Consider the following 23233-nt stretch of genomic DNA (forward strand, 5'->3'; position numbering starts at 1 on the left):
ACCAGGCCAAAATCCACGCTTTTTAAAAACTTTAAAAATCTGTAAAAAATTAACTGATGAAGAAAAAAATTCTAAACTTTTAATTTGTAATTAACTAAAGTTGTACTTCATAAAAACAAAAAATCAAAACAATCTAAAGATGTAAGGTAAAAAAAATATTCATATTTGGATCACTTGATATGGAATGACCCTGTAGGGTGAGCGCTGAGTGCCGGCCGGGGAGGGGGTCCGTGCAGTGCTGCGCCCCCCCAGTGCTGCCATGTGACTGCTGTAGGGTCAGTGCTTGCCGGGGAGGGGGTCTGTGCAGTGCAGCGCCCCCCAGTGCTGCCATGTGACTGCTGTAGGATGAGTGCCGGCTGGGGAGGGGGTCTGTGCAGTGCAGCGCCCCCCAGTGCTGCCATGTGACTGCTGTAGGATGAGTGCCGGCTGGGGAGGGGGTCTGTGCAGTGCAGCGCCCCCCAGTGCTGCCATGTGACTGCTGTAGGATGAGCGCTGAGTGCCGGCTGGGGAGGGGGTCTGTGCAGTGCAGCGCCCCCCAGTGCTGCCATGTGACTGCAGTAGGATGAGTGCTGTGCCCCCTCTCCTGGTCAGTGGTGACCCTGACACATCCATTGTCACCCACCAGAGAGGGGGTGTAGCGCGAATGTCAGAGATCTGGGAGCCGCCAGGCCCTGTTCCCGCCATGAACATTTGGTGTTTTTTTCCCTCTGCGCATTCTTGTGCCCCAAAAACGCAACGTATCAGGCCATGTTCACACTGTGGACTTGTGGTGTGGATTCTGCAGCAATTTACAGTACAAGTAAACTGGTCTGTCAATACCCCGGTCACAAGCGGAACAAAATCTGCACAAAAATGACAACCTGGTGCACATGTGAAATCTGTGGCAGTCAGACGGCCGCAGCATCCAAGAGAATCGGGTCCATTATGCTAATGACTCGGACTCCGATCTGAGTGCTGTCATAGTGTGATCTGATAATCTCGGATGATAGTCGTATCACAGGTGAGGAGACGATGAGGACCGAAATCTCTCCATCCTCTGAGGCTGTAGAAGTCAAACTGCACTCAGATGTCATCCGAGTGCAGTCCGCTGTTTTTCTCCCACCCATAGGCTTGAATGGGTGAGTGGCATCCAGTTTCAGAGTGAAATTGTAGCATGGAGGGATGGATTTTTTTTTTTTCTTGCTCAGATTCTGTCAGGGAAAAAAATTGTCCATCAGCACAACCCCATTAAATAACACTGGTCCGAGTGCTATCTGATTTAAAAAAAAAAAAATATATATATATATATATATATATATATATATATATATATATATATATATATATATATATCATATAGCCCGCATCCAATGGACACGGCGGTGTGAGTGAGCCCTTATGTGCGATTTCATTGCCGTTTTCACCCTCTTTAGTGTTTGGTAAGTGGAGAAGGATGAGATCCACAAGTTACACACGGGCTCGGTCTATAGGAACTCGCCAGCTTGTGGGCACAGCCAGCAGTGTGTAGCAGGGTGATAGGAGTCTCACACTTGCTGTTCTCTCACCTACCGTGTTACTTAGTGTAAGTAACAGGAAGCAACTTTATTTAAAACATAATGACAAAAAGAGACAAAAACATCGCTAAAAACACAAGCAAAAAATGTAAAGTGACCTCAATTAACTAATTGGTGCGGAAAATCTGCAACATCAAAAATTCGCCAGAAAGTCATCATGGGAACTTGGCCTTGGAGGGACTTTGACAAGGGTCAAATTGTGATAATTGCAGTAGTCTGTAGGGTCAGAGCGTCCCCAGAACCGCAGATCTGTAATCTCTGAGGGAGCGTCCCCGGAATAGCAGATCTGTAATCTCTGAGGGAGCGTCCCCAGAACCGCAGATCTGTAATCTCTGAGGGAGCGTCCCCAGAACCGCAGATCTGTAATCTCTGAGGGAGCGTCCCCGGAATAGCAGATCTGTAATCTCTGAGGGAGCGTCCCCAGAACCGCAGATCTGTAATCTCTGAGGGAGCGTCCCCGGAATAGCAGATCTGTAATCTCTGAGGGAGCGTCCCCGGAATAGCAGATCTGTAATCTCCGAGGGAGCGTCCCCGGAATAGCAGATCTGTATTCTCTGAGGGAGCGTCCCCAGAACAGCAGATCTGTAATCTCTGAGGGAGCGTCCCCAGAACCGCAGATCTGTAATCTCTGAGGGAGCGTCCCCGGAATAGCAGATCTGTAATCTCTGAGGGAGCGTCCCCAGAACCGCAGATCTGTATTCTCTGAGGGAGCGTCCCCAGAACAGCAGATCTGTATTCTCTGAGGGAGCGTCCCCGGAATAGCAGATCTGTAATCTCTGAGGGAGCGTCCCCGGAATAGCAGATCTGTATTCTCTGAGGGAGCGTCCCCGGGACAGCAGATCTGTAATCTCTGAGGGAGCGTCCCCAGAACAGCAGATCTGTATTCTCTGAGGGAGCGTCCCCGGATCAGCAGATCTGTATTCTCTGAGGGAGCGTCCCCCGATCAGCAGATCTGTAATCTCTGAGGGAGCGTCCCCAGAACAGCAGATCTGTATTCTCTGAGGGAGCGTCCCCGGAATAGCAGATCTGTATTCTCTGAGGGAGCGTCCCCGGAACAGCAGATCTGTATTCTCTGAGGGAGCGTCCCCGGGACAGCAGATCTGTAATCTCTGAGGGAGCGTCCCCAGAACAGCAGATCTGTATTCTCTGAGGGAGCGTCCCCGGATCAGCAGATCTGTATTCTCTGAGGGAGCGTCCCCCGATCAGCAGATCTGTATTCTCTGAGGGAGCGTCCCCAGAACAGCAGATCTGTATTCTCTGAGGGAGCGTCCCCGGATCAGCAGATCTGTATTCTCTGAGGGAGCGTCCCCGGAACAGCAGATCTGTAATCTCTGAGGGAGCGTCCCCGGAATAGCAGATCTGTATTCTCTGAGGGAGCGTCCCCGGGACAGCAGATCTGTAATCTCTGAGGGAGCGTCCCCGGAACAGCAGATCTATATTCTCTGAGGGAGCGTCCCCGGAACAGCAGATCTGTATTCTCTGTGGGAGCGTCCCCGGAACTGCTTGTTCCCGTTACCGGCCACTTCAGAGGTTGCTGTCCTCCTAGGCAAGAGGCGCTTGTTTGCTCATCCTACAATGAAGCTTGCTGGATCCAGTGAGTTTGTGTCCCCGCTGTCTTCTCCCTCATAGCTGCCTCTGTTTGCAGTATTAGCGGGTTCGGATCAGTTTCTCAGGCAGGTCTCCATCCTGAACTATTAATTTTTACTAGCACACTTCCCGTTGTACTCCACACCAATCAGCAAGCTGGAAGCCTGGTGGCATGCATCCCCTGAAGATTGAATGTGGGGAAACACCTTTGAACACCTTTAGGATATGTGCACACGATTAGTAATTGCTGTGAGTTTGACGCTGCGTACTTGTACAGTGTCCAACCCGCAGCATCCAGATGTTACAGCATAGTGGACAGAAATTCTAGAAATCCCAATATGCGTGCACAGACGCCAGCGGATCACTCATGGAGACGGACATGCGGCGCGTCTTTCCAGACTGCAGCATGTCTATTTATCTTGTGGAGATGCTAGTCTGCACAAGAGAAATTTCACCCATAGAATGTTTTGAACACGGTGATTCCACACGGTTCAGTGATCACATGTGGAATCACCTGCGTTCAATAGACAGCAGCGCTTTGGATGTAGCAAACTTGTGCTGTGTCCAAAGCGCTGCTACTTCTGGATTGTGTGCACCCAGCCTTAAAATCACATACAGGTCTCTCCTTATATAAGCACGCAGGGAGAGCTCTGCGAGTCGTTGGCAGTGGGCGAGGAAAAGCTGCTGGGAACCCACCCGTCTGACTAGTCTCCCATATGGCTCAGCCCCTCGCGGCATTTAAAATGTTTTACTCTGTAATACTGCTGCTTTTCAGAGCTAAACATACATGGCTGAAATCCTACATCCAGTGTCTGATTCATTGTGCCCAATCCGCATGTATTTGCTCTCCGGTTCCCTTTAACTTCTTATTAAAATACCCCTTTATTTCCTATTCAACGTACAGGTAATCATTTTTAGATCAGTAGGGGACCAAGAATGGAGAATGGAGCGTCAGTGTGTACATTTGACCACCGGTCCATTCTCTAAGGGGCTGATGAAACGCTGTACTCATCTGCCTCTGGCACTCACATCGGGATTGGATGGGGCTGCAAGTAAATATATACGCACTGTCCCTTTATTGTAACAGGGATGGAAGTGCCCTGTCCTGGCATCGGTGGGGGTTTAGTGGTTGGATACCCCACTAATGTTGAAGCTATCTCCTATGCTGGGAAAAGGTGACAGCAGCATGACACGTTTAGAGGACTTATGGAGGTCATGTCTTGACAGGTTAGAGCTGTGTTGGCAGCATGAGGGGTGCACAGTATGAAAGGAAATCTGTGTCAGGAGGATGAAACACCCCCCCCCCCTCCCCCCCCTAAGCTGTCTATATGGGCATAGGTCATATGAAGCTGAGAAAAATAGTACTTGGATATCTACGATCCATTTTCTTATTACAGAGAAATCCTCGTTTTTCTTAAATGTAAACAGGGGTGGATTAAGGGTAGCCAGGGCCCCGGGCTGTTCAGACACTGTGGCCCAAAAGCCACCCCCCCCCCCCCCCCCCGGGTCATGTGACGGGGGTCGTCAGGATATACCTGAACCACATTATTCCAGAAAAATGGCCGGGCCCCACTCTACTGTAACCTATTAAATATTTGTTAAAATATGCAATACAATTTAGGTATATTTTGACCAATATCACATACAAGGAGCAAATACCACTGCCTCATGACCAGACCACAAATTACAACCACAGTGATCGAATAATATCACATACAATGAACAAATACCACCGCACCATGGCCAGACCACATATTACCACCACTTGGTGACCAAATAGCACATACAAGGGACAAATACCACAACACCATGTCCAGACCACATATTACCACCACATAGTGACTGAATACTACAATACTGATCAGTAATTAAAAAAAAAACAATACTATCACCATAAGTGCCATTATACACAGGAGATCTGTACTTAGTATGCAGTGTCTGGGTACAGGTAATACAGTGATCACTGGTGACATTGTACACAGGACCTCTGTATATAGTATACAGTGTATAGTGTCAGTGTACAGGTAACACTGACTCACCAGTGACGTCTCTAGGTGAAGTCCTTCATCTTTCATCCAGCACAGACCGCCATCATTTCTTCCAGCCAGGACTCGTTTCTGCAGGAAATAACAGTTATCTCGAGCTCTGCTTGCAGAACACATTACTTAATTTGTCACAACTTCTACATTACACCACATGGAGAAAAAAAGGCGATATAGTGTCACTCTGCACAGTAACAGGACCTCCCCCCATTTAAAACAGTATACTCAAAAAAATAAAATAAATACATCACTGCAGTAATAATATCCCTTAGTTAGCCCCTATGGTAATAATATTCCCCATCCTGGCCCCGTTTATCTCATTCCTGGCTCCAGCCATATGTTCTCCCATCCTGCACTCATGAGTATCCATTCTACCCCATATGATCTCCCCATCCTGCCCCATCTGTCTCCATCGTATCCATCCTGCCCCATGATCCAATCCTGCCCCATGTCTTTCATTCTGACCCGTGTCTCCAATCATGCCCCGTATCTACATTCTGCACATGCCTCCAGTCCTGCCCCCAGTGTGCCCAGCAATCTGCCCCAGTGTGTCCAGCATATTGCCCCCAGTGTGTCCAGCAATCATCTGCCCCAGTGTGTCCTTCAATCATCTGCCCCAGTGTGTCCAGCAATCATCTGCCCCAGTGTGTCCTCCTTCTCCAGCATATTGCCCCCAGTCAGACAGTGTCACTGACTGTCCAGCATTCTGGCCCGCCCGGATTGCCGTTAGGTTAGCAAAAAAAACCAAACCGAGTTCTCACCTGTCCGTGCTCCAGGCGGCGAGCTCCTTCCAGCAGCGCGCACTCGCCAGCGACTGACAATGACGTCAGACGCCGGCGACGTGTGCGCTGCGCCTGCGGCCGGCTTCAGCTGCCAGCCTCCAATTGGCTGGCGGCTGTTGTGAACTATTGACGTGCGGGCGCGCGCCCGCACGTCAATAGGAAACTGCCGCAGCGCCGGTAGGGGCCCGGTGAGCAGATGAGATGGGGCCCGATGCGGGCCCCCTCTCTCTGCCCACTGGGCCCATGAATGATACGCCAGTCAGGGCACGGGCAGTAATGCCCTGATGGCGGCGGGCAATCTGTGCGGTAGCCCAGGGCCCCCCCACACCACTGGGCCCTGGGCTACCGCCCATATTGACCCTCTTATAATCCGCCCCTGAATGTAAATGATCTGTTAAGTTCTCTGGGCCGGACACTGATCTCCCTGAAAACTTGGCTCCAGAGATTATTTTAAATGAATGGGCCATTACCATTGTGAGGCGTAATTACTGACAGTCTGCTCTACTGATCTACAAACTCACACTGGTATCTCCCTCTTTTCATCTAAAATAAGTAGATTCTCAGGGAGATCTATGTCCGGCCCATAGATCTCGACAGCTGATTTACATATTAAGAAAAGCGTGGATTTCTCTGGAATAAGACATCGGATCACAGATATCCAGGTATCGTTTTATTCAGCTTGCTATGGCCTACAAGCTCATATCAATGGCATAGGAGGCTTCCACCTGCTGACAGATGCCCTTTAAGTTCAGAAAAGCACTGAACTTTACAAAGGAGTTGCTCTTTCAGTAGATGTGAGTATGTCTATGTGCAGGAGCTGCCTGCTGTTTCATGCACTAGCCTGGTCTGTAGATTGGAGACAAGACTAGCCCATGATGCCATATTTTATTTCTATTTGCTATATGTTCCAGAGATATGGGATTTTTTATTCTAATTTTTTGGTATTTCAAGGGGGTGTGTCTGAGTAATTATGTAGAGCAGCCTGGAGACACGCACCCTCGTAAAGACCATAATAAGTAATAAAAAAGGCCCATCCTGTATATCTGGAATTGTATGGCAATTGAAAAAAAATGGGGACATTTAAGAATACTCATTAAAAAAGCAAGAGGGATAAAAAACTGCAAAATATGACCACTTTTGACATGGTGACGGGTCCTGTTTAAGGCCAACAGTATGCATAGTTAGTTGTAGAGATTTCTGCATTTGTCCCCTTCACCTGAACAGAGTTTGCTTTGCCGAAACCTCTGTACGAGCTGCAGAAATCTCCAGTCCTATCTAATAAACCACTTGTGTGATGTGATGGGAACCCGAGAGTTTGCTCCAAAGATGAAAAGTGCAGCCGATTCCTTATCGTTCTTTGTGTAACCTCTGTCGGTAATTCCTACGCCGTAGAGGGTTCGGGAAGTAATTGTGTTACTATTGCTGTAGACAAAGGTCAGGCGAGTGGAGAGAAGGCCATAGTGGTGACTTTTTATATGTGAGGGTGTCGGATGTAAAACTTTTTATTGGTATTGAACCGGCCTTTTATGTATCTTACAATAAAACCTCACTGCCAAAATATGTGGGCATGTCGTAAATGCCCCTAGATAAGTAAAGTAGTGAGCGCTAAACAAGGACGCCTCAAATATGGGATTTGGGCTACAGCTCATTCTGTATTCAGCAGTAGGTGAGGCTTTTAAGTTAAAATATAACTTTTATATTCAAAGTAAAACCAAAACCACTCAACAAACAACTATAAAATATTAACTACTGAGGCAATGAGACGTCACAAAAACACATCCACATGGACCTATGTATTCAATTTGTTGACCGCGGTCCTTTCGCCGGGGTGATTTTTTTTTTGCCACCCTTATAATCCTCTTGCATGTATTTAACAGCCTACTGCTGACTGATGTTAAACTTAGCCCAAATCTATTGTATACCAGGTTACGACTTGCTGGAGTCCATATGGTACTTTGAAGACCCTATTTTATCAGTATACACCAATCTAGAACAGACCAGTTTGTGTTAACCCTGGCGATTTTTTTTTTTTTTTTTTTTTTTTTTTTTTTTAAATTTATAAACACGCCTTATGGTTACCGCCGTCCAATCTCAACTGTTTAATTGCAATACATTGCTGACTACATTTATCTGATTAAGACTCGCAGTAGTCAGTTAATACACACAGAAGGTGAGGCTGCTTTCTTTCAGCATACACCAATATAATGCAGATTAGAATATGGCTCTTTAGTTGGTATATAGCGTACAGTTCATACATGAAGCAACCTGGAATATGTCTTCTAGTAACCTATAGAGATCACTGGTACTATGATCAGTATACACAAGACATACTCGTACCTCGCTCTATTGACTTCAACATAAATTGCACAAAGCCCATATGTATCACACTTTCCTATGTACAGTGCAAATATCAATAGCCATATAAGTCTATTATAGCGGTCTCACCCATGTGCTGATCCATAGGGAATGTTTATGACATCAGATGTCCGTCTAGTGCAGGAAGTCTCAAACTTGGCTGGGTATATGGGCCGCATATAGAACAAATTTGAATTTGGGGGGGCCCCATTCTTTGAAGGACAAAGTGACGTTTTTAGTGATACAATTTTTTTATTTTTTTTTCTATTCACCTTTTGAACATTTTGGCCGTACTTAAATTTTTTTTAGACATTGGGTCGTTATGGATGTGGTGGTAGCAAATGTGCATTTTTTTTTGTTTACTTTAGCTTATGTTTAAGACAGCACTTCTAGTGGCAAATATTTTTTCATGCTTAATTTAGAATTTTTAACAATTGTGTCCCCCAATTGGCCACATACAGTAATATTGTCTTACAATTAGCACTATATAGTAATTTTAGTTAACCTCTTGTAGTAATGTCACACATCCTGGTCCCCTTCTTGCAGTAATGTGACCTCGTATTAATCTTGTAATGCTGCCCGATTCTTACCCTGGTGTTTTAGTTATTTCCATAGTTATGTCCTCATCCAGAGTCTGATATTGTATTCATGTCACTATATACAGGTCCCCATATTTAGATATGTTCCATATTATTATTTATTTATATAGCACCATTATATCCGTGGTGCTGTACATGAGAAAGGGGTTACATACAGGGTTATAAATATTGTTTACAGTAAACAAGTTTACAGTGACAGACTGGTACAGAGGGGAGAGGACCCTGTCCTTGCGGACTTACATTCTATGGGATAATGGGGAAGAGACAGAAGGTCGGAGGTGCAGCAGCTCTGGCGATGGCGAGGCAGCAGAATGGTTATTGCAGGCTGTAGGCTTTCTTGAAGAGATGGGTTTTCAGGTTCCGTCTGAAGGATCCGAGGGTGGTAGATAGTCGGACGTGTTGAGGCATGGAGTTCCAGAGGATGGGGGATATTCGGGAGAAATCTTGGAGGCGGTTGTGTGAGGAACAAATAAGTGTGGAGGAGAGTTAAGGTACCTTCACACGAAGCGACGCTGCAGCGATAGCGACAACGATGCCGATCGCTGCAGCGTCGCTGTTTGATCGCTGGAGAGCTGTCACACAGACCGCTCTCCAGTGACCAACGATGCCGAGGTCCCCGGGTAACCAGGGTAAACATCGGGTTGCTAAGCGCAGGGCCGCGCTTAGTAACCCGATGTTTACCCTGGTTACCAGCGTAAAAGTAAAAAAAACAAACAGTACATGCTCACCTGCGCGTCCCCCAGCGTCTGCTTCCTGACACTGACTGAGCTCCGGCCCTAACAGCACAGCGGTGACGTCACCGCTGTGCTTTCACTTTAGGGCCGGCGCTCAGTAAGTGTCAGGAAGCAGACAGCAGGGGACGCGCAGGTGAGCATGTACTGTTTGTTTTTTTTACTTTTACGCTGGTAACCAGGGTAAACATCGGGTTACTAAGCGCGGCCCTGCGCTTAGTAACCCGATGTTTACCCTGGTTACCAGTGTAAAACATCGCTGGTATCGTTGCTTTTGCTTTCAAACACAACGATACACAGCGATCGGACGACCAAATAAAGTTCTGGACTTTATTCAGCGACCAGCGACATCACAGCAGGATCCTGATCGCTGCTGCGTGTCAAACGAAACGATATCGCTAGCCAGGACGCTGCAACGTCACGGATCGCTAGCGATATCGTTTCGTGTGAAGGTACCTTAAGAGGTCTTGGGAGGATCGGGGATTACGTGAGGGAAGGTATTGGGAGATTAGTTCAGAGATATAGGGAGGGGACAGGTTGTGGATGGCCTTGTAGATCAGTGTTAGTAGTTTGAACTGGATTCATTGGGGAATTGGGAGCCAGTGGAGGGATTTGCAAAGGGGAGAAGCAGGGGAGTAGCGAGGAGAGAGGTGGATTAGCCGGGCAGCAGAGTTGAGGACAGACTGGAGTGGTGCAAGAGAGTTAGCGAGGAGGCCACAGAGGAGGGTGTTGCAGTAGTCGAGGCGGGAGATGATGAGGGCATGCACAGGAGTCTTAGTAGATTGTGGGGTGAGGAAGGGACGGATTCTGGCAATATTTTTGAGTTGGAGTCGACAGGAGGTGGCAAGAGTTTGAAAATGCGGTTTGAAGGACAAGGCAGAGTCGAGAGTTACCCCAAGGCAGCGGATTTCAGGTGCGGGAGACAACGTGATGCCATTTACCATAATAGATAGATCAGGTAGGGGGGATACGTGAGATGGGGGGGAAAGATGATGAGTTCAGTTTTGTCTACATTGAGTTTTAGGAAGCGAGAGGTGAAGAAGGAGGATATGGCTGACAGACACTCCGGGATTCTGGACAGAAGAGATGGACATCTGAGCCAGAGAGGTATATCTGAGCGTCGTCCGCATACAGGTGGTACTGGAAACCATGGGACTTTGAGTTGTCCTGGGCCAAGGGTATAGATGGGAAAAAAGTAGGGGCCCTAGGACAGAACCTTGAGGGACTCCAACAGAGAGAAGGCGGGATGAGGAGGTAGTGTGGGAGTGGGAAACGCTAAATGTGCGGTCGGAAAGGTATGAGGCAATCCAGGACAGGGCAAAGTCTTTGATGCCAAGGGAAGAAAGAATCTGTAGCAGTAGGCAGTGATCTACTGTGTCGAAAGCAGAGGACAGGTCAAGAAGGAGGAGGATGGAGAACTGTCTGTCTTTGGCTGTGAGTAAGTCATTAGTAATTTTTGTCAGGGCAGTTTCGGTGGAGTGGTTGGGGGCGGAAGCCAGATTGGAGGTTGTCAAGGAAGAGAGATGAGAGGTGGGAGGAAAGTTGAGCATGGACATGCTGCTCAAGGAGTTTTGAAGCAAACGGGAGCAGTGATATGGGTCGGTAGCTGGGCATAGCAGTTGGGTCAAGGTTAGTTTTTTTGAGGATGGGTGTGATGGTGGCATGTTTGAAGGCAGAGGGGAAGGTACCAGAAGATAGTGATAGGTTGAAGAGATGGGTTATGGCTGGAATGAGCATGTTAGTGAGGTTGGGGAGCAAGTGGGAGGGGATGGGGTCAAGTGCACAGGTGGTGAGGTGTGATTTGGAAAAGAGGCGAGTTAGCTCTCCTTCAGTGATGTTGGAGAGATAGGTTATTAGGGAAGGGCAGAGGTCTGGTATATGGAGTGGTTGGGGTGGTGGAACAGTTAGGGTTTGGTCGATCTTGTTTTTGAAGTAGGTGGCAAAGTCCTCGGAGGAGATGAGGGGAGGTGGCAGTGGTGGGCGGAGGAGGGAGTTAAATGTGCTGAACAGTTGTTTTGGGTTGTAGGAAAGTAAAGATACAAGGTTAGTGAAATAGGTCTGTTTAGCGGAGGTGAGGGCTAATTTGAAGTCAAATGTAGCTTGTTTGAAAGCGATGAAGTCGTCTGGCAGGCGTGTTTTCTTCCAACGTCGCTCTGCAACCCTGGATGCTTGTCGAAGATTTTTTGTGAGATTGTTATGCCAAGGTTGCCTATTGGTTCGTTGCACTTTGCCATGCATGAGAGGGGCGACTGAGTCTATGGCTGATGTGAGAGTGGAAATGACAGAAAAAAGACTGGCACATCCAAACTAGTGTGAATAGGTGCATACCAGGAGCAGCTACCTCCATATATAATATACAAAAAAAGGTTGCACTCTATCGTGCCAAAGCATGTCTAATATGAAATACATGAAATTTGAATAGCAAAATGGCTTTTGAACATTAGAAAAATATTTAAGAGACGCTTTGCACAGAATTTGATTTAATCAAATAGTGTGAGCCCCTCAACCAAAAGAAAGCTTTTTCTTATCTGTCCTCTGTTCCTTCCACATCCTTACTGCACATGTGGCTGCAGGCATTGTAGATCCCTTGACAATCGAGACCCGACATGCCTATGTCAGCTGCTCTGCCGCACCCGTGCGCTGATGTCAGTTGCTAGCCTCTGATTGGCTGGCATAGGTATTGCTGTGTAGAGGGTCTCTGCTCGGCAATACATTTCAATTGAATGTGCGTCCAAGGATTACGGAGTTGACCCTCGGAGTGAACTTGTCATACAATAACGTGTGCTTCCTGACGCGCTTCTCCCTTTCTTTTGGATTCTTCAGGGGAGATACGGTACTTGCACTTCTCTATTAGCACAATTCCCAAGTGTTGCTAGTGCTGGATCATATTGATACAATCCAAAACACCAATGGGAAAGAAAGGACCACAGTCAACAAATTGAATACATAGGTCCATGTGGATGTGTTTTTGTGATGTCTTATTGCCTCATATGTAATATCTTATAGTTTTTGTTGAGTTGTTTTGGTTTTACTATGAATATATTGCGCTATATTTTAACTTGTCTCACCTACTGCTGAATACATAATTATTTGAGAGTAGAGAGGTAAGGTGATTAGAGGTAGCCACCCCTGTATCACCCTTGCTTTTTGCTACAGCTCATTTTCAAAAAGTAAAGGTAAAGTGTTGGTGTTGATGGAGAAGCACGGCTGACTCATGGAGATCTCTCATGGTCCTGTCACCAGAACTGTGACTCACACCTGAAGGTTGTTCCCATATCTTCTGCTTTATGGCATCTAGTGGAGACACTTGGTGCCAACTACTAATGGGCGTTCAAGGCTTTTCATATCTGCATTGTTATTTCCATTGTTCTGCACCATCATAGAAACAGAACAACGGAAATGCTAGAAGTGCTGTGTTCCTCACACCAGTGACGCTCAATGGACCCAGTTCAGCATAATGAATTTTGTCCTTTCACCTGAAAATATCGTCTGTGAAATGTGCAGGTGGGAACATGGGCTGAGAATCAGAAGTGGAAATAACGTGTTGAACTTAGCATTTTTTTGCATTCACTTTGCATCAGTGGCTGCTGCCTGATTCATTATTTTACGTAGTACGTAGAAATAAATGAGGATATTTACATACGGTACTTGTAGATCTGTGTAGCAGTAGACTATAGTTTTGCATGGCAACCAGCTGGACAGCTGACTCACAGTATCATGGTATGACTGTTATATAAGGATGTCTGGCTAACAGTCATTACTCAAGGGCTATTTACAATTTTTTTTTTTTTTATTTAATTTTTTTTATTTTAATGTCATGCGCAAGTAACAAACTGTGTAATGTGGAGGTAACGTTGAGCAACAATGCAAGACTTCGGCAACAACTTTCTGTGTGACAGGTGCCAAGAGGCTGAGCAGATCACCACAGCTCCATGAAATGAACGTTGAAGGGGTTTTCCACTACTCAGACAACCTCCTCCCATACAGCGCACCCCCCCCCCCCCCAAAATAGCAGCTGAACCCCTCTCTGGTGCTGGCACCCTTCCAGTGATGCCGGCGCCTGTTCTCCCTGGCGCTTCAGACCAACATGACACCTGGTCAAAGCGACAACATACTATTGCACTCTTCTTCTGGATGTCCGTTTCATCCGAAGGAAGCGAGGGGGAAAAAAGCAGTCTCTGACTACATAATATGTTAATGTCACGCTTGCCCCTGGAGAGTAGGTGGTGACATCGCTGGAATGGCGCCAGCATCGCAAGCTAATTTAGGCTTACTATTTTACATGGGGAAACTATAGTGATTGAGAAGGGGTTGTCTGAGTAGTGGACAACCCCTCTAAAGGAGTTCTCCAATAATGATAGATGGATTATAATTTCTGAATAGTTTTTTGGATTTTTTTTTGGCTTTTTTTTTGGTCCATTGGCTAGACCATTATTTTATGGCCACCAGATGTTGGACACCTGCGATCATCTGCCCGCTTGAATCCTCTGTGACTTTTCTGATTTGTAAGCTCACTGCAAGGTCATGATTGCAACATGGCGCATTCGTGATGTCATGCCGGGTCTACGAATCGGAAGAGGAGCCAGAGATGCCATCCAGTAGAAGGTGATTTGCATGTCTCCTGCTCACGGCCATGGAATACTGTTGTGGCCACTGGACCATAGACCTGCAAATTAATTCACTTATCTCTACTCAATAGTTAAATTTAAAGTGTCCAAAGAATTGACATGTTGCTTCTTTTTCTACATAGAAAAATAAAATTTAAGGAAATAACCATAGACACATGGTGCTGGGTTTTTTTCTAAGTTTTTGAATCAATTGAAGCAGAAAAAATGCAAACTGGTTGTGAGAGTCAAGATGTAAGATATGTTCATACTGGGTCTTTTTCCTACATTTTTGGAACTGAAAAAGCTGCTGCAAATACACTTAAAAGAATGGATCTACCATTTCTATGTAAAAGCAACTAGCTGTATACAGTTTCAGTTCTGGCTTTTGAGGCTTTCATAAGAAGCCAAGTGTTTCAAAGACCTAACATGTCCAGTCTACTGAGTTTTTACCACTAAGCAGATGCTAAATACTTTACAACAGATGTCAGTGGGAAAGCTAAAAAGATGGCCAAACACATTTTCGAGCTTTGTATTGGCGTTTTTGCTTAACAAAAAATGCTAGCGTCTTATTTGTTTTATGGAAATTAAAAAAAAAAAAAGTCTAGAAAACTACAGTACAAAAACCCTAAAAATACACACAAAAGCTGGCTCAAAAAAGTGCATAGGAAATGACCAAAGGAACATTAAAAAAAAATAAACATACCCTTAAAGAGGTTGTCCACCACTTTACCATTGATGACTTATTCTTAGAATAGGTCATCAACATCTGATCGGTCGGGGGCTGACTCCCGGCACCCCTGCCGATATGCTGTCATCGGGTGGCTGCCGGAAGGAAGTACTCACTTGCGGAGCTGGTTATCTTCTAATAGTGGCTGAGACTTGGTACTACACCTCTGCCTTATATCAGAAGACAGCCAGCTCTGCAAGTGAGAACTGGCTGCTACTGAATCTGAGTCCACATTGATGACCTATCCTAAGGTTAGGTCATCAATGCTAAAGTAGTGGACAACCTCTTTTAAGCTATATGCACACAGCGTCATTAGAGAAGCAGAAGCCACCCAAAGAATAATCATTTCGCTTCACTTTCCAAATCTGAAGCGTTTATTTGAAACCTTTTGATTGGACAGTGCTTAATTTAGAGAGTTTTCCACCAGAATCTGCTTCAAAGAAGTGATCTGCATTTTTTTCACCAGTTTTTCATAATGTCTTCATGAAAACAAAAGTTGAAAAAATATGTGAGCAGAAATGCAGATTTCCCATATAAATTAACTGGTTGAGTTTTCGAGGAACATTTTGGAGAGGTCTTCTGGGGGGAAAAAGAACCTCCCATGTGAACATAGCTTTAAGCCGCCCCAAAATGTTGTGGAATATTACTTTATACTAGTAGAGCTCATTCCTAATTTTGATCGTCAGAGCGGATTTTTCCATACTTTACTATTGAAAAGAAATAACACTGACTCTTCTTAATAACCTAATACTTTTTACTGTTATTTTATTGGGCCAGAACATTGCAGGTAAACTGCTTAAGATGGTCAATGATATGGCAAACATATACTAAATCAACTGGAACAAATCACCCGTGCTATAGACCAACAGGCCCAACCTGTGACCTATGATATGAGACTCGTGACTGCCAGCTTGGTGAATTAGCACCAGGTCTAGCAACCATGAAGAGAAGGTCTCTAGATGGTGACTTTTAAAAGCAGCCCTGTACAGAAGAGCAGATATAGATGTGCATATGCTTGCCGAGAAGATGGTGGAAATAGGATGATACTGTTAATCAGAGGGTGCTTAAAGTTGGATGCAACAGTGCCTGATTCGGGAATACCACACGGGTAAAATGGGAACCCTTGGATGTAAGAACACTGCCTATAAGGGAGGAGGGGGCACTGTCTGTGTGTTCTTATGGGGAAACGTTGACTATCAACACACCGGCATGGATTCTGATGGTCACTACTCTGGGCAGTGGAGTTGGCTGGATGCGGCTCGCATCGATCTCACATAGTTGAATGTGGCTAGGTAAGAAAGATTAGAGACTGTTGTTATCGACCAATCCCAATATGGCATCAGTGTGTCTGACTTCTGTAGATGCCTACAACAAATTGTCTCTTCTGAGAGGAAGAGGACCAGAACGGTAGTGCCACATATAAGAAGTAGCAATCCTAAAAGTCAGGTCCTTTTGAAGGGACAATTTGCAGATTTCCCAGATGAGCATTGCGTCTTAAGTCTCCTCACTTCTCCATGTCAGGCTTGATGTGTTGCTCTCCACAAGGAGGAATGTTACCTTTTGGATTCCTTGCCTACAACAAAGCACAGTGGACTCTTAAGTGTAGGATTTGTGACCACCTGTTCCAATAAGGGGGCCTGCACTCATTCTAGTGATCGCAATGTTAGTTGACTATATTCTGAATTCAGATTTTCTTGTGGCCATAAAGAGTCACGTTTTGAAAGCTGTCACATTGTAGGGTTTCCTAACTTCCACTGTTGATAGTAAGCCCATTGGTGGTAGTTTAGGGTAGGTAGGGAACTTCCCACTTTCTCTATAAATGGTGTATTCTGGTGATAACAAGTGATCATCTATTGACAGGACTGCAGTGCTTGTCTATCTCCAGCAGTCTCAGGAGTGTTAAATGGAGTGGCAGCATGGGTTCTGGTGATCAGAGGGGGGTTCAGCTATCAGATCCCCACTGATCTTGTCCTTATTTATCCTGTGAAATGAATACCCAGAGAGTGGTCCTTGTGGACATCGGTGGGGTCCTAGCACCTGAATTCCAAGTGATATAACCCCTCTATGATTTAGGTTATACACTTGTATTTTTGCAGATGGCTTGTTCTGTAGTGAAAAAGTAAACCTTTATCAATGATTCAATTGGCTCTGTATTTCTCATGTTCTTCTTTCAGAACAGCTCAGCCGGTTTGCTGGATTTGGCATTGGACTTGCAAGGTATGTCCTCTTGGGACCTTCCATGGCTTTTAACATCTTTGTAATGTGTAATAGTTTTAAAGGGCTATTCCTGTCTACTGTAGGTGATGAATGTTAGATTATCGGGGCCCTACAACTCCAGAATGGACAACTTGTGTCTCACGTTCGCCATTGCTCACAAGACCGCAGCCCAGAGGAGTCAGATGGTGCGGCCCCTTGGTTCTGTGCCCTGCCGCTTCAGTCATTACTTGTGGGAGTTTGAATGAGTTGGCAAGGCCCAACGTGTCTTTCCATTTGACTCAGAATCTATTGACTTCAGGGCCTTAATGTGTGGATTAAAGTAGGACGCTGATCACCAATTAAAACCATTATAACCTATCCTTTTGGATAGTGATGATTTTTGTAGACTGGAATAACCCTAATGTACACATGGTGTAAATTATAGATATATGTAAATGTATTTGCACTACTTAAAAGGAACCAACTAAGGCTTCTTTCACACTTCCGTCTTCCAAATCTGCACAGGATCCATCAAGACGTTGAAATGACGGATCCTGTGCAGATTGTGGAAAACGTGTGCACTGGGCCCGTCTTTCTGACAGACCTGTCGAGCCTATGTGCACCTGTTGTGTATGTTTCTTCGCAGCGGTTTTCCGCTGTGAAAACGCATACACAACACAGCCCAGGTTAAAAAAAAAAAAATTAAAACTCGCAGTATTCTCACCTACCGGCGTCCCGCGCACCGATGCTCCCGGCAGCTAGCGTTCCTAGTAATACATTGCGAAATCTTGCGAGAAGTCGCGGTCTCGCGATTTTAGAATGTATTACTAGGAACGCTGGCTGCCCGGAGCATCGGTGACGCTCCGCGGGACGTCAGTAGGTGAGAATATTGCGACTTTTTTTTTTTTTAAACATTATATCTTGTTACTATTGATGCTGCATAGGCAGCATCAATAGTAAAAAGAGAGTGAGTGAGAGAGAGTTTCCCTGACAGGAAATTCTTCCACGCATGCTCTCTTTGAAAAGGCGGGACCCGTCGCTGGATTCCTGCTTTTCAGTCAGCTGACCGATTTTCCGACGTGCAGAAAAAAACGTTCCTCTGAACGTCGGACCGTTTTTTTACGCAGGATCCAGTGCACGACTGATAAAACGGATGGCCATCCGTCACAATCTGTCGCTAATACAAGTCTATGAGAAAATGCAGGATCCTGCATTCTCAAAAATCAACGGATTGTGACGGGAGCTGAAAGACTGAAGTGTGAAAGAGGCCTATCCTGCAGATGTAAAATTAATCTGCAGGTTAATAGTGTTATGAAGGTGCCCATCCACTGTATTCAAAGTGTGGCATCTGGGAAAATTTTATTTTATTTTTTTCTGGGAGCCGCCAGCTTTCAGTAATGCAGGCATTGGGTGGAGTGATAAGAATGTCATTCAAATAGCAACAGCAGGTCTACAAGTAAGCCTGCAACATCAATGTATAAAAAGGATCTTTAAAAAAAAAAAATAGATGGCTATTAAGAACTTGTTTGTTTGTTTGTTTTTTGTGTGATCTAGAGATATGTAATATTAATGGGACAGCCCCTTTAAGTCTTCACCTACTGTTGCCATTAAGGATGTGTTTAGTTATGAACGTTTTTTGTGCTAAATATCTGATATCTTTGTCAATTTATGAAATAATCATATACTGTTCTTTGTTCAAGTCTCTTTACAGAAAATGTATTGGCTCACCCCTGTATTGTCCTGCGCCGGCAATGTCAGGTAATTTTTTTTTTTTTTAACTAACGTAGTGGCACGATTAGAGGTACAGTGTATATGAAAAGTTTACACACCTCTGTTAAATTGCCAGGTATTTGTCATGTAAAGAAACCATACCAAGAAGAATCATTTCAGAACTTTTTGCACCTTTAATGTCACCCATAAATTGTATAAATCCATTGAGAAACAAAATGAAATCATTTTGAGGGGGAGATATAAAAGTAAAGCTAAAATAATGTGGTTGCATAAGTGTGAACATCCTCTTGGGGATGTGGTGTTCAGAGTTAGCCAATCAGTAAACTCATGTTAAATAGTAGTCAGCACACAACTGCCATCATTTAACGTGATTCTGATTTACCCCATATAAGGTTTATAAGTTCTAATAGGATTTTCCTGACATTTTCTTAGTTACATTTTACAGCACAAGCCATGGTCCATAAACTGCTTACAACACAGCAAAGGGATCTCATTGTTGAAACTATCAGTCAGAGAAAAGTATAACAAAATGTCCCAGGCATTAGAAGTACCATCGAACACCATGAAGACTGTTATCAAGAAATGACCTAAATTTGGCACAACAGTGACAATACTGTACCTAAAACTGGAAGTCCCTCAAAAATTTATGAAAAGACAAGAAGAAAATTGGTACTGAATGCGGCCAAGAGGCCTACAACAACATTAAAGGAGCTACAGGATTTTCTGGCAAGTACTGTTTGTGTAGTGCAAATGACAACAAATGACAACAATCTAAAGATAAAGTATGGATATGTTTTGTCAAAACCTAAATCAAGTCTACCAAAAGCATGTGGCAAAATATGCTATGGTCTGATGATGCCAGTGTTATACTTTTTTTGGGGATTGAGACCGAAAAGTTCATTTGGTGCAAAGCAAACACTGTGCATCACCAAAAGAACACCATACCCACAGTAAAACATGGTAGAAGCAACATTGTGCATTGAGGCTGTTGTTTGGCAATTGGAACTGGGGCTCCAGTAAAGATGGAGGGAATTTGGAACAGTTTCAAATATCAGTTAGTTGTGCATCACAACCTTCAGGCCTCAGCTAAAAAGCTGAAGATAAAGAGGATTATAACCCTTCAGCATGACAACAACCCTAAGCATACCTCCAAGTCAACAAAAGAATTGCTTTGCCAGAACATCAGTTTTTTAATGGCCCAACCAATGCCCAGACCTGTCTACAATTTAAAAATCTTTGGGTTGACCTGAAGAGGGCACTGTGCCCAGTAAATGTTCTTGCAATCTGACAGATTTGGAGCGCTAGTGCAAGGAAGAGTAGAGAAAGATTGCCAGTTCTAAATGTCCATGCTAATACATTGTTTTCCCAAAATGACTGAATGCTGTCATAAATTCATGGGGAACTTTGGCAAAGTATTATTTAAAGGGTGTGCTTATTTACACAACCATGCTATTTTGGTTCTTTATCTTTATTTTTGCACCCAAAAGATTTCACTTAATTTCTCAGTGGATTTATCCAGATTATAGGTACATTAAAAATGGGAAAATGTTTTTAAAAGATGTTTCTTGGTATAATATTTTTTTACATAACAAAAACCTGATATTTTAACAGTGATGTGTAAGACTGTTAATACCCACTGTACCTGTAGATTACCACTACATCTGCAGGTAAATAGTGTTTCTGGTTGTGACAGATTCTCTTTCAATTAAAGATCTTTTCCAGCTTTTTTTTTTTAATTTTAACTCTAGAGGCTGTCTGTATAAAAATGAATAAAATCAGGGTAAAGCTACATTCACATTTGCGTTGTGCGCCGCAGCGTCGGCGCCGCAGCGCACAACGCAAACAAAAACGCAGCAAAACGCATGCACAACGCTGCGTTTTGCGCCGCATGCGTCCTTTTTTTAATTGATTTTGGACGCAGCAAAAATGCAACTTGCTGCGTCTTCTGCGCCCGGACGCGGGCGCCGCAGCGACACATGCGGCGCAAAACGCAAGTGCGACGCATGTCCATGCGCCCCCATGTTAAATATAGGGGCGCATGATGTATGCGGCGCCGCTGCGGCGCCCGCCGCTAATGTGAACGTAGCCTTACCCATCCCCTTGCGCTTTAGAGCTGCCTCAGCTACTGACATGGCTGCAATGACAATGCAGGAAAGCTGCAGCAAAACGCTGGGCTCAGCGGACTTGGGCCATGTACATCAGCAACACCACAGAGCAGCATGACCTCAACATTGTGCAAACTTTTTCTGTGAGTTTTAGAATTTTCCACCTTATTGTAAGAATTGGTACTTGACAGAGGTACTTGAAGTAAGATGCACGGGTTGTCAAGTGAAAAGGTATAAAGTTAGAAGTCCGGTACATTGCTTGAATTCCAGCCATCCATTTTTGGCAACTAATTAGTAATTACCACATTCTAAGGTAAGCAAAACTATTAAATGGGATTTCCATCTTAAAGGGTTATTCTCATATCGGAGGTCCTATTCCAATATGTAGTAGGTGTTATAATATTCACAAATACCTCCAATTTGAAATGTAGTATAGTCCTTCTGATTCGCTATGTCGCTTACCTTACCTTAGAGTAAAAAAAAAAAAAAAAAAATGGTGAAAGCGGCATATTACCTGTAATGGTTTTGCTTACCTTATGATATGGATATAGAGCAGTCCGGCATCATATCTCATGTAGTGAGTAGCTGCCAATATTTGGCTCCCAGGAATTCCAGCTACGTAGCTGTAGTTATTCACTGTAGATGCTGTGCATGTTTCTACAGGAACCTCGAGGAAATTTCTTTATTACTAATTCTCAAAATAAGGTATGAAAAATGTACAAACAGCAAAAGTTTTGTGTTGCAATATTTTGGCTGCTAATACCTGTAGCAGAGCATACTTGGCAATGTACAGCAGTTTGAACCAGTGATATTTTTTACGCTATTCTATGTGTATAAAAAAAAAAAAGGTTTTCTAAACATTAATGGCCAGACTGGGCTTTCCCTGTCATGATGTGGTGATATAAATTTATAAGGAAAAGTGCAATGGCACTGGAAAAATGCTGGGCTTGATGCAAGGTCTGAAGTCAAGGGTGGCACAGTTCTGGTTAATTCCTGAAGCTACTTCGGCAGTATAGAAAATAAAGTAGGACACTTTTAACTTTTTGCCTTCCTCTTCAAACGTTTGGCTGCATAGACATTGTGATGAACCCGCACCTCTTCACCCCGCCTGACATCGCTATTATGTCAGACGGATCACTTAATGCTGTCTCCCCACTTTCACTAGCGCGACGTTCCGCACACCCTGGGGACACGTAAGGTCAGCTTGATACAGTTTTACGCAGATGCCCCACACTGGACCAGAGAGGCACGAGGAGTGATAGGATGTGGCCCACGCAGTCATTGATGTGGCACCACACTTGCTGACAACCATGAGAGGCCCCTTTCACTAGCACCAGTGAAACACGAGCGCGGCCAGTCCAGTAGGACTTCCACCAGTTCCTCGTTAGATATCAGCCCTGTCTTGTAATCCCAGCCTTAGGCCTCATTAAGACCTTCATTTTCCATTATGTCCCTCCAGACAGCACCATGGAGGTCGTCCTTCCTTGACCTATAGCAGGACAGGATCACAGGTTAAAAGGACCCTCCCACCTCCACCCTCCAGTGTTTTTCCTGTCCCTACAGGGACGGTTGTATGAGAGGTTGGTGCTAGAGCAAAGATAGCCTGTGGACGTCTACAACCTTCTCTTCCCCCTGTCAAGCAGTCCGTGGCCGACACCTCACTAGGTAAAGGTCCCTCAGCTATCAGTGCTGTACCAGATGGACTCAGGGTTCGGGGGTCTCAGCCTTCCCTTCTCCCAGTCAGACGGACCGTGGCAGACTCCTCCTTGAGAGGTTCCTCAGCCAACAGCCAGCCTGTGCAATGGGCTCAGGGGGATCGTGCCGCATGTCCAATTCAGCCCCCTGTCAAGCAGCCCAGGGTGGAAACTCCCTGGTCGGGAGTTCCTCAGCCCCAGAGACCAGTTGAGCTGACGGGCTCCTCGGTAGAGCCGCTTCCTCCCGGTGGGGGGCTCTCTGCTCGGACGCCGGCTGGCAAAACACCTCTACTTCCAGAAGTCGTGTGGTGGAGAAGGCCATTGTGCTTTCGGTGACGTCAGAGCAGGGCGCAGGGACATAAGGTCGGCGTGCGTTCCACGGTGGAACGCGGAAGGGGGCACAGTAGAGACTTCAGTTAGTTGCATGTCTTGTCTGCACAGAACCTTATGATTGGGCTTCAGAGTGACTTTTTGGAAGCATGTTTTCCATTTTTTTGTTCAATAAACAAGTGTTTCACTTTTCT

General features: G+C 45.1%; 1 protein-coding gene across 2 annotated transcripts in view; it reads left to right on the forward strand.

Annotated features, from left to right (window-relative positions):
- SLC25A46 (solute carrier family 25 member 46) overlaps nt 1-23233 on the forward strand; it is a 54819-nt gene that overhangs the window by 3720 nt on the left and 27866 nt on the right. For both annotated transcript variants that reach the window (XM_077290248.1, XM_077290238.1), the window contains exons 2-3: nt 17158-17200; nt 18880-18937. In XM_077290248.1, coding sequence (XP_077146363.1) covers nt 17158-17200; nt 18880-18937 — 101 coding nt within the window. The remainder of the gene's footprint in view (nt 1-17157; nt 17201-18879; nt 18938-23233) is intronic.

This window comes from Ranitomeya variabilis, chromosome 1 (assembly GCF_051348905.1).
Source record: "Ranitomeya variabilis isolate aRanVar5 chromosome 1, aRanVar5.hap1, whole genome shotgun sequence".
NCBI lineage: Eukaryota > Metazoa > Chordata > Amphibia > Anura > Dendrobatidae > Ranitomeya > Ranitomeya variabilis.